Source organism: Hemitrygon akajei, chromosome 25, assembly GCF_048418815.1.
Source record: "Hemitrygon akajei chromosome 25, sHemAka1.3, whole genome shotgun sequence".
In the NCBI taxonomy this organism is placed as follows: Eukaryota; Metazoa; Chordata; class Chondrichthyes; order Myliobatiformes; family Dasyatidae; genus Hemitrygon; species Hemitrygon akajei.
The window spans coordinates 23,119,823-23,131,947 of record NC_133148.1 but is presented as its reverse complement, the minus strand read 5'-3'; the positions used below and the strand labels follow the sequence as shown (position 1 = coordinate 23,131,947).

Below are 12,125 nucleotides of genomic sequence, written 5' to 3'. Positions count from 1 at the left end.
CCGATAAAACACCCGGGGTCCGGTTAGGTGTACGTTCCGATGAAACCAGAAACACTGGGTGTCTGTTAGGGTGCTGTAGGACATGTTCCCACTTTGGCTCTCATCTCCGAGTGACACCATTTTGCCCAATTGCGGGGTTAGGCGAGGACACTACTAACCCGGATGAGAACCCAGCAAATCTTGGGCTAAGGGATGTCCTGTGTAGGTTGTGGAGACCCGGAGGTTGAACCGATCGGTGCGGCTAGCGCGGATCAGTCCAGTGCAGAAACGGGTTGACTCCCGGAGCAGTTCCCGACCACTCACTCGAATGTCCTCGCTATGAACAGTCACAGGGATTGGGCGGGGGGAGTTAACCTGGGTTTGCTATGGGGTTCACGGAGTGCCCACAGCCCACAGCCTCTCGCCACTCGCCAACGTTTACTGTTTCTCTGTGTGTTTGTGTATGTGTGAGTGTGTTATTTGTGTGTGTGTGTGTGCGCGCGCGCGCGCGTACGCGACATCAACAGTGCAATGTTGTCCGTGCTTCCACTACAATGTTTTTCATTTTATGAATGTTTTACTCGTCAAACTGTGTTCAAATGAGCTTTCGGTGCGCTTGTAGGTGACATTTAGTTTGTAGGCGCGCTCCCCCACCCCCACCCCCTCCCCTCTCCCTCTCCCTCTCCCAGTAACTGCGTAGGGACTGCCCTCTCTTGGTCAGTCTCCCGTCTGACTTTTAATGAACGGAGCCCCCGCGTTCAGTTCCCTTTAACAGAAGGAGCCAGAGCGTGCGACTGGGACGGAGACACGAGAGTGATCAGCAGCGGGAACGGACCGAAGCGGAATCGTTACAAAGGGACTGCAACGCTTTAAATATCCGGATGGACGGGACGAGAGGAAGAGGAGGAGAGGGCAGAGGCCAGCGAGACCCGTTCGCACTGAGAGTGGAGGTTTGTAAACGCTGGCTGCTGCGCCCTTCCTTATCTGTGAGCCGGAGGAGCTGCTCATTGTTGTTTGGTCATTAAAGTCTCGGCTCCAGGAAGGAGGGAGGGAACGGGCAGAGAGGAAAATAGATGAGCGTGCGTATGTGCTGAACATGGCGACTGTTTTGAGCGGGGGGGACGTTGAAGATGCAGCGGGCAGTGGGCGGAGGGTCAGTGCGGCTTGGAGATCGGCGAGGGCTCGGGGTGCGCTGCCCAGGAGACGGCCGAGATTGTGGAAGAGCCCCAGCTCCCGCACCTCTTCGTGCTCTTCACTCCTCTCCCCTTCCCGCTCCAATCTCCTTTCCTCCTCTTTCCACTCTCCACTTTTCTCCCCTCACTTTCTCCTTCCCTCTCCCCTTCCCTTTATCACTCATTTCCTGTCCTTTCTTCTTTTCACTTATTCATTCCTATTTCCACACCATTTTCTCACCATCTTCCCCTTTCCTCCTTCCCTGCCTCTCTCAACTCTCTCCTCTTCCCCATCTTTTCTTTCGTCTCTCTGCTTCACTCTCTTTCTCCCTTCCCCTACTTTTTCAATCTTCGTTTCATTTCTCCCTGCTCTTGCCCTTTACTTCGCTTCATCCTCTTCGCTCTCTTCCCTCTCTTCAACCCCTCCAGTTCTGTTTGAATATTCTCCTGATCATTGCCTTTAATCTGAGATGTCTTCCTATGCACATCCACACACACAGACACCTCTATCTCAGTGGCATGCAAGGACACAATTGCACACAAAAACAGGAGCTGAGGACCAAGGTTGCAGTTCCCCACCCTGACAAATTCCCTCAATTCCTATTTCAGTCATAGAAAGGAGAAACACTTAAAGGTTTGATTCTCACCCTGCCCGGATGAGATTAAGGTCATACAGCACAGAGACAGGTTACGCTGCTCAGGGCTGACCAAGCTAGGCCCAGGTCCCACCAAACCTTTCCTCTCCATGTACCTGTCCAAGTGTCTTTTCAAGAATCCCACCTACCAGCAGGGGAGTCTGCCCATGAGGCCACTTCAATGTCCCTTCCTCTTTCTGTCATTGGGGTTGATCTAGTCGAACTTCCACATCTCTCTAACCATAAAAATAATCACACCCTTGAAAAGCACCATCAGCCTCAGTCCTGACATTCCCGATCAAAAGGCCACACAGAGCTAATGTTCACAGAACTACATAAACTCTTACATACCTGCAACCTAGGCCATTGAGTCTACAATCGGAGAGTCAGAGATGGGCTGTGTGTGATGGTGTGTCTGAGATGGGCTGAGTGTGATGGTGTGTCTGAGATGGGCTGTGTGTGATGGTGTGTTTGAGATGGGCTGTGTGTGATGGTGTCTGAGATGGGCCGTATGTGATTGTGTCTGAGTTGGGCTGTGTGTGATGGTGTGTTTGAGATGGGCCGTGTGTGATGGTGTCTGAGATGGGCCGTGTGTGATGGTGTGTCTGAGACGGGCTGTATGTGATTGTGTCAGAGATGGGCTGTGTGTGATGGTGTGCCTGAGATGGGCTGTATGTGATTGTGTCTGAGATGGGCTGTGTGTGATGGTGTGTCTGAGATGGGCTGTATGTGATTGTGTCTGAGATGGGCTGTGTGTGATGGTGTGTCTGAGATGGGCTGTATGTGATTGTGTCTGAGATGGGCTGTGTGTGGTGATGGTGTGTCTGAGATGGGCTGTGTGTGATGGTGTGTCTGAGATGGGCTGTATGTGATTGTGTCTGAGATGGGCTGAGTGTGATGGTGTGTCTGAGATGGGCTGTGTGTGATGGTGTGTCTGAGATGGGCTGTGTGTGATGGTGTGTCTGAGATGGGCTGTATGTGATTGTGTCTGAGATGGGCTGAGTGTGATGGTGTGTCTGAGATGGGCTGTATGTGATTGTGTCTGAGATGGGCTGAGTGTGATGGTGTGTCTGAGATGGGTTGTGTGTGATTGTGTGTCTGAGATGGGCTGTATGTGATTGTGTCTGAGATGGGCTGTGTGTGATGGTGTGTCTGAGATGGGTTGTGTGTGATTGTGTGTCTGAGATGGGCTGTATGTGATTGTGTCTGAGATGGGCTGTGTGTGATGGTGTGTCTGAGATGGGTTGTGTGTGATTGTGTGTCTGAGATGGGCTGTATGTGATTGTGTCTGAGATGGGCTGTGTGTGATGGTGTGTCTGAGATGGGCCATGTGTGATTGTGTGTCTGAGATGGGCTGTATGTGATTGTGTCTGAGATGGGCTGAGTGTGATGGTGTGTCTGAGATGGGCTGTGTGTGATGGTGTGTCTGAGATGGGTTGTGTGTGATGGTGTGTCTGAGATGGGTTGTGTGTGATGGTGTGTCTGAGATGGGCTGTGTGTGATGGTGTGTCTGAGACGGGCTGAGTGTGATGGTGTGTCTGAGATGGGCTGTGTGTGATGGTGTGTCTGAGATGGGCTGTGTGTGATTGTGTGTCTGAGATGGGCTGTGTGTGATGGTGTGTCTGAGATGGGCTGTGTGTGATTGTGTGTCTGAGATGGGCTGTATGTGATTGTGTCTGAGATGGGCTGTGTGTGATGGTGTGTCTGAGATGGGCTGAGTGTGATGGTGTGTCTGAGATGGGCTGTGTGTGATTGCGTCTGAGATGGGCTGAGTGTGATGGTGTGTCTGAGATGGGCTGTGTGTGATGGTGTGTCTGAGATGGGCTGTGTGTGTTGGTGTGTCAGAGATGGGCTGTATGTGATTGTGTCTGAGATGGGCTGTGTGTGATGGTGTGTCTGAGATGGGCCGTGTGTGATGGTGTGTCTGAGATGGGCCGTGTGTGATGGTGTGTCTGAGATGGGTTGTGTGTGATGGTGTGTCTGAGATGGGCCGAGTGTGATGGTGTGTCTGAGATGGGCCGTGTGTGATGGTGTGTCTGAGATGGGCCATGTGTGATGGTGTGTCTGAGATGGGCTGTGTGTGATGGTGTGTCTGAGATGGGCTGTGTGTGATGGTGTGTCTGAGATGGGTTGTGTGTGGTTGTGTGTCTGAGATGGGCTGTGTGTGATTGTGTCTGAGATGGGTTGTGTGTGATGGAGTGTTTTGGTATATCTGAGATGGGCAGTGTGTGTTTTGGTATCTGTAGTAGGTTGGGTGTGATGGTGTGTCGATGTCTTTGTTCGAGTGTCAGGGTGGTGTAAGATGATACAGACAAATGAGATCAGTGTGGGGTGGGGGTGGAGGGAAGGTGGGAATGAATGGACAGATCATAAGGCCATTTCTGTGCTGGAGAACACTCTGACTATGGACTGGGCCCGGGTTAGTCCCCATTTGGAGGATCAGAGAATTGTTCCAGGAGGCCAAATGCAGGAGGAGAGTGTGCAGCTGATGACTGGACACTTGGGGGCAATGGTGTACAGAGGGATCCTGGGGTGCAAGTCCACAGCTCTCTGAGAGTGGGAAAACAAGCAGATAGATTGGGAAAGAGGGCATCAGTCAGTGCAGTGGAATAAATGGTGGGAAGTCATGAACAGCTGGATATAACTGGCTACAGAGATCCTGCAGATGCTGGAAATCTTGAGCAACACACTCTGTGAATCCTGATGAAGGGTCTCAGCCAGAAACGTCAACTATTTATCTGCTGCCAGTAAAGCTGCCTGACCTGTTCAGTTCCTCCAGTACTTTCAGTGCAGGACTTTGCAGTCTTGTGCGCTGAACTATGGAAAGGATGTGGAGATTTTAGAAAGCCTGCTAGGGAGGCTAACCAGGATACTGCCTGGACTGGAGGGCATTAACTAGAAGGAGAGTTTGATTGTTTTCTCTTCAGTGGTGGAGACTGAGGGGAGGTCTGGTAGGAACTTGTAAAATTGTGAGAGGCACAGATGCTTTTTTCCCAAGGGAGAAAATATCAAATTAATATTTAAGATTAGTTCTATTTGTCGCACATATACTGAAACATTCAGTGAAATGCATCAGTCTGAGGATGTGATGGGGGCAGGTGTCGCTGTGCTCCTAGCGCCAGCGTAGTATGCACACAATGCACAGCCTAACTGCATGTCTTTGGAATGTGGGAGGAAACCAAAGCACCCAGAGGAGACCCACACAGTCAAGTGGAGACCGAGGTGGGAACTGAACCCCAATCGCTGTGCTACCCAAATACTAGAGGCCTTAGATTTAAGTGAGATGTGGAAAGTTTAAAGGAGATTTAAGGGGTATATTCTTTTATACAGATAGTGATGGGTGTCTGGAATAGGCTGCCAGGGGAGATGGTGGAAACAGATATAATAGCAACATTTAAGAAGCCTTTAGACTGACATATTAACAGTTGGGGAATGGAGGACACATACAAAATGCTGGAGGAACTCAGAAAGTCAGGCAGAATCAATGGACGGGAATAAACAGTTAACATTTCAGGCCAAGACCCTTCATCAGGACTGGAAAAGAGGGGGAAAGGGAGAAGGAGCACAAGCTGGCAGGTGGTAAAGGAAACCAGGTGAGGGGGAAGGGGAGATGAAGCAAGAAGCTGGGAAGTGAAAGGTGGAAGAGGTAAAGGGCTTGAGAGGGAATGTTTTGTACACTATTCACAGATCTTTTCATCAGATCAGGACATTGAGGGAGCACAAGTTAACAATAACAGGGAAAGTGTAGTGCAGGCAGACAATAAGGTGCAAGGCCAGAACTACGCAGATTGTGAGGTTAAGATTCCATCTTTTTGCACCTGAGATCCGTTCAATAGTCTATACCAGCCGATAAAAGCTGACCTTGAGCTGTCAGTCTTCTTCTGGCCACAGAGATGGATAAAATGATTAGTGGTTGAGAAACTTTTCCTCTTACAAGACATAGAAGCAGAATTAGACCTTTCAGCCAATCAAGTCTGCTCTGCCATTCCATCATGGCTGATTTATCATCCCCCTAAACCCCATTCTCCTGCCTTCTCCCCGTAACCTTTGACACGCTGACTAATCTAGAACCTGTCCACCACCGTTTTAAAGTGTTTTCTGGTTAATTGGGGCAGCCCACTAACTTGAGGCTTCTCTTACAGGATAACCGGAAGGCACAAGTAGTGAGGTTCAAAGGGGATCTGAGGGAGGACATTTTCTCTCAGAGGGTGGTTGCTATCAGGGACAGCGAAGGCAGAGGCATACCCTACCGCCTCCCTGCACGCCAACACTGAGGGAGTATCTGGATGCGCACTTGAATCTCTGAGGCGGCAGGGGGCTTCAGAGCAAGTGCTGGTAAACAGGATTAGTGCTGATGGTCGATGGTCAAGGAGAGCTGAAGGGACTAGTTCTGTGTGATTCCACGTGGACTCGCAACAAGGGAGAACATCCAGTCGAGGCTGCCATCAGATAATCTGCAATTGTCTAGAAGGGGGATGGGGAAGGGCAAGGCTAGAAGGGCCAAATAGCCTCTCCATGCTCTTTATTTGTACCCATAGACCTGAACTTGAGTGGGCAATCCAGGCAGAAATTGGCTGCCGGAATGATGGATTAAATGCAGCAGCTGGACAGCCCCCAGTTCCCAAGGCAGACTCCTGGAGACCCAAGGGACTGCAGATACTGGAGGAACTCAGCTGATGAGGAGGCCGAGGGAAGAACCCCTGGGTCCTCCAGCAGTTTGTTTTTCTAAGCCCAGGCCCAGTTAACCTCCACCCCCAATGCTGTCAGTTGTACAAGAGTTCCGACTGCCTGGAGGGTTAGTTAGCTGGTGGCTTGCCTCTTTGGCTCAACTATCCATTTGGCCATATTCCCCTTGCTCATTCTCCCTCTCCCCATGACCTCCATCACTTGCTCACTCACCTCTCTCTCTCTCTGTGACTGCGTCTCACTTGCTCGCTCACCTCCTTTCCCCATGCCGCACTCCCTCACTCACCCCTCTCCTCTGTGACTCCTTGTCCTACTCACTCCCTTTCCCTCATCTGCTTAACTCTTTCTTTTCATCTCTCTCTCTCGCATATACATTTACTGTAACACAGGGGGGTAAGGAGGGGGGGCAGTTTTGCCCCGACTCCATGGGGAGCAACTCCTGTCCTCTGTGACACTCCCATCAAATCCCTGGGGCTGGGAGGTGACAGCTCCAACTGCTGGGCCACTCAGTTGTTCACATCTGGTCATAGAAATTTTGTTACTGCAACAGCTTATGCATAGTAGGATCTCACAGCCAAAGCTATAGCATTGATTGGATTGCCTTTACTGGGGTCAGTGAGATCCAAAGTCAGAGCCATATTTAGATACTGTTTAAATTATTTATTATCTGAGTATGTGTACATCACCATATACTATCTCAAGGTTCATTTTCTTGCAGGCATTTACAGGAAAATAAAGAAATACAATAGAATTTATGAAAAGCTGTACATAAACAAAGACTTGACAACCAACCAATGAGCAAAAGAAGACAAAAAGAGCAAATGAATATATAAATCGTACTGAGAACAGGTCGTAGGTCCTGGAAAGTGAGCCTGTATGCTGTGGAATCAGTTCAGTGCTGAGGTGAGTGGAGTTATCCATGCCGGTTCAGGAGACTAAAGGGTAATAGCTGTTCCTGAACCTGGTGGTGTGGGACCTGAGGCTGCTGCCCGATGGTAGTAGGGAGAGGAGAGGATGGCCTGGATGCTTTCTTATGGCAGCAGTCCTGGTAGATGTGCTCAGTCCAGCTCCGAAACAGGTTCTCAGGTCAACCCAGTCCATAGCAACCACCGACCACTCGGTTACCTGGATCTGATTTAATTCTCCTCACATTCCTGTCAAAGAAAGTTCTGGTCCATTGGCCTTCATAAATCAAAGTACTGAGTACAGGAGATGGGATGTTATGTTGAAGTTGTGTAAGGCATTGGTGAGGCCTAATTTGGAGTAATGTGCGCACATTTGGTCACCTATCTACAGGAAAGATGTAAACAAGGTTGAAAAAGTACAGAGAAAATTTACAAGGATGTTGCCGGGACTGCAGGACCCGAGTTGTAAGAAAAGATTGAATAGGTTAGGATTCTATTCCTTAGAATATAAAAGATTGAGAGATTTGTATACAAAGTTTTGAGGGGTATAGATGGGTAAATGCAAACAGGCTTTTTCCACTGTTGGGTAGGTCATGGGTTAAAGGTGAAAGTTTAAGTGGAACATGAGGGCAACTTCTTCACTCAGAGGGTGGTGTGAGTATGGAATGAGCTGTCAGCAGAAGTGGTGCATGAGAGCTCAATTTCAACATTTAAGAGGAATTTGGATAGGTGCATGGATAGTAGGGGTATGGAGGGCTGTAGGTTCAGTGCAGGTCGATGGGAGTAGGCAGTTTAAATGGTTTTAGCATGGACTAGATGGGGTGAAGGGCCTGTTTCTGTGCTGTACTTTTCTATGACTCTATATAACTCCCAAGATTCCACCGTTTAACCACACAATGGAGGGGGGGAGGTGGCCTACAATTTCCAGTGGCCAATTAACCCACCCACTTGACTGTCTCTAAAATTGCAGCCCCCAGGGTCAGAAGCAGAGCGTGCAAACCCCAAACACACAGTGGCAGAGTCTATGGAGGTTGGAGATCAGTGGGGGTGATGCAAGGCGGGAGAGAGTACATACCCTGACCACACTCTGCTCCACCCACAGGAAAGTGCAGCAGAGACCGACTGACTCTCTGACTCCTCCAGAATGGCAGCCAAGCGCAAGTCCAGCGCTCCACAGCCGGTGGGGCCGGGTGGACAGGAGAGGGCGGCAGGTGAGACCGAGGAAGGGGGCTGGTCCAGGCCTGGGGCCCCCGAGGTGTTGTACGACCGGGAGCAGGACCGGGAGCGAGTGCTGGGAGCCGGCCGACGCTGGGAGAGGGAGGAGGACAAAGACCAGGAAGAGGATGGAATTGAGGACGAGGAAGGGCCAGAGGGATACCACTGCCAGATCTGTGGGTACCATGCTGACCAGTTGCAGCCCTTCAACCTCCATCTCCACACCGTCCACCCAGCTGTGGTGCTGCAGGAGCTGTACGGCCTGTTGGGCTTACCTGCAAGCCTCGTGCCTGGCCTCCTGGGAGCCCCTGTCCCTGGACTGGGTGTAACAATCAGTCCCCGGCCCATCCTCAGCCCCAGCCACATCGGAGGTCCCATCCCTGGCCGGGGACCCGAGCATATTTGGGGACTCCTCTCGAGACTGGGGCCCACCGGGGCCCTGCACCCTGGTCTGGGACTGACTGGAGGGCCTATTGCTGGCCTAGGACTGACTGAAGAGTCCCATCTCAGCCTGGGACTGACCGGAGGCCCCCATCCCAGCCTGGGACTGAGAGGGAGGCCTGTTGTTGGTTATGGACTGACTGAGGATCCCCATCCCAGCCTGAGGCTGACTGGAGATCTTTATCCCAGCCTGGGACTGACCGGTGGCCCTACCAAAGGACCCCACCACAACCTGTCCCGGGGGACAACCTCAGGCCTGGGCCAAGCAGCACATACGTTCCTGGGCCGGCCTGAGGGCCACAGCCCCAGGGCAGAAGGCGAATGTGGGGGCAGGGAGTCAGCCATCGTGCAGATCGACCTGACTGGCGAGGATGAGGCTGAGGCAGGCGGGGAAGCTGAGTCTGGGCCAGGAGCAGCAGCCAGCCCAGAGAAGGCAGCTCCCGTTCCCTCAGCAGTGACAGTGGAGGGCACCTCCTCCTCCCAGTGCAAGCTGCCGGAGCCTACGACTGAGCCAGCTCCAGATGCCGAGCTGGAGCTGGAGCTGGAGGCCGGTGGGCCCCTGGCCGAGTCCTTCAGTCGCTTCCCTTACCCGAGCCCGGCCGAGCTGGCCCGCTGCGGCCTGTCAGCAGGGCTACCGGCAGAGCGGGTCAGGGTGTGGTTCGCTGTTCAGAGATTGCGGCACGGCATCAGCTGGACCCCCGAGGAGGTGTGGGAAGCCCGCGACAAGCTGCAGCAGGGCCACAGACCACTACGACTGCCGCTGCCGACAATGGCGCCAGGATCCAAGTGTGTCCAGGGGCCGTGTGGCCTCAAGGTCCAGGCTCAGCCAGCGGCCCTTAGGGGTGGCTCCTCCCCCCGCCACCCTCCTCTAGAGCAAACGGAGTGCTGGAATTCCAAGGCCCGTGACAGCCCGGGAGGGGAAGCTGGTCCTGAGAGCAAACCCCTCCTTCAGCAGGATGGGGAGGACGAGGAGGAGGGCGAAATGGATGAGGAGGAGGGGCCGCAAGAAGCCGCCCCCAGGCAGGCCAGTCCCCGCCTCCAGCCCCCGCTGCTAGGCCGTCCCCGTAAGTCCAAAGAGCAGCTGGCCGTGCTGAAGGGCTTCTTCCTGCGATGCCGCTGGCCGAGTGCCGACGACTACAGCCGGCTGGTGCAGAGCACTGGCCTGGCCCGTGCAGACATCATCCAGTGGTTTGGTGACACCCGCTACGCCCTGAAGAACGGGCAGCTCAAGTGGGTCCACCGGGGCTCGGCGGCCTTGGCCGGGGTCCGAGGGGGAGGAAGCCGGGCAGGGGGCCCCAGGCGGGGAGAGCTGACCCGGGGGGTGCAGGAAGCCGGCTCTGACAAGGAGCGGCTGGAGGGTGCGGAAGAGAAGGTGGTGGGCAAACCTGGGCTGAACCAGGAGATCTCTGGTCATGGCAACCCTGTTGTTAGGCTGGTGCTTTAACCCTGGGAAGGGTTGGATGAGAAGGCTGAAAAGGGAGGTGGTCCTCCTGGGATTGAGGGGTGAGGAGTCAACTCTGCCAGGCTGAGCAGTCATTTCCAACGAAAGCCAGGGGTCAACTCTGAATGAAGTGAGAATTCCACTCTGCCCAGTCCAGGTCGGCCGACCGCACCCCCACTGCCCAGCCTCGCTATCCTTTTACCTGCTCAGGTGGGACGAGAAAGTGAGGTGGGGTGGTGGACTTATGTCAATATGCAGAGGGTTAACCCTGCCTGTGCTGGCAGAGTGTCAACGAGCTCAGGTCCCTGGGCGCTGAGGAGCACTTGTATGGTTAAGGAGCAAGGGTGTGTGGCCCTCATTACTCCAGGGGCTCCGCCTTCTTCACCATCAGCACTGCACCCCCTCGCCACTGCCACACTCCCTTAACTGGTCCGGTGATGGGATGACCTTACCCTTGCCTTGGGACTTGGGACTAACACGGAAGAGTAGTCCCATCCCGTGGCAGTCAGTCCCACTCTGGACTGTTGTTCGGCTGGGAGTAAAACAGTTTCAGATATGCACCTCCCCTCCATAGTAAAGAATTTCTCCCCATCTCTGTCCGGAGTGACACCCCATCTTGCCTCTAGGCTCCTTAGCCAGACAAAACATTGGCCACATTGAGCCCTGAAGTCATTTCTTCAATCACTGACATGTTTAAGTGCTGATCCCAACACATAACAGGGAAGATGGGATCTGCGCACAGCATCGCCTTGCTCCCTCTGAACTCCCCACCACCACCACCACCACTACAGTCTCTTCCAAGCCAGGGATGCAATACCTCGTTTGACTTCAGTGACCCCTGCACATCCTCGTGATCTGGTGAACGTCTTCAGGATGCGGTGGTGTTGGGGGTAAGAGATGTCTCTCCATAAAAGAGGGTAATTGGGAAGAAAATGCCGCCCCCTATGTTGGGGTTCACAAGACCCTTACCTATTCTAACCTCACCCACCCACTCCGCCCTACCTCGTGTTATCACCATCTTTCCCTGGAATGAATTGGACTGCTGGCTCCCACAAAGATCGAATCCTTGACCCCAGTCTGACCCACTCCATCGCCTTGTCCACCTTGGGAAGACATATTGGATGAGTGGAGAGTCTCAGAACCGGTACGCACTGGTGTTGCTCATCCCGACTGACCAGAATTGTGTTGCTATTTCCAAAAAAAAAACTTTTTATAAACCAACCCAACCTGTGTCTGGCTCCTTCTCTTTCTTGGAAATCTCTTAAGCTAGCACAGACGTGGATGAGAATATAGGAATGGTATTAAGAAATTTAATATAGTTAACTGGGATGAATGCACGGTGTAAATGCGTGTTTGGCAGTCGACAAGGACTGTGGTCTGAAGGTGTTTGTTTCTGTTACATCTCTGTCCCCATTGTAAACTGCCAACTGGGTATGAGGGGCAGAATGTAGTGGAAGATGCCAAACGTGATAGGCAGACCCGGTTACAGGGAGACGGTGGAATGAGGGCAGAGGGGGATGGAGAGAGGAATACTGCACTGAATGCTAGCATAGATTTGATGGGCCAAATGGCATCGGCTGTTGTGAGGAAAGATGAGAACGGTATGAATAAGGCGACTTGACAAGGCACTACCCTCCTGCCCACACGTACG

At 52.6% G+C, this 12,125-nt stretch overlaps 1 protein-coding gene across 2 annotated transcripts; it reads left to right on the top strand.

Annotated features, from left to right (window-relative positions):
- The first annotated feature begins 470 nt into the window (after nt 1-470).
- Nucleotides 471-11,695, top strand: LOC140716444 (uncharacterized). 2 transcript variants are annotated; one of them, XM_073029179.1, is made up of 3 exons: nt 475-929; nt 7,191-7,375; nt 8,480-11,695. In XM_073029179.1, exon 3 carries the CDS (start codon nt 8,522-8,524, stop codon nt 10,475-10,477), a length of 1,956 nt encoding a protein of 651 aa, XP_072885280.1. In that variant the 5' UTR covers nt 475-929; nt 7,191-7,375; nt 8,480-8,521; the 3' UTR covers nt 10,478-11,695. The 2 variants fall into 2 exon arrangements, with proteins under 2 accessions (XP_072885281.1, XP_072885280.1); XM_073029180.1 differs by lacking the exon at nt 7,191-7,375 and having other exon boundaries at nt 471-929.
- The last annotated feature ends 430 nt before the right edge of the window (nt 11,696-12,125 follow it).

Bases quoted from the DNA above. Each gene is read 5' to 3' on its own strand.
- LOC140716444 (XM_073029180.1), top strand. From the start codon at position 8,522: ATGGCAGCCAAGCGCAAGTCCAGCGCTCCACAGCCGGTGGGGCCGGGT.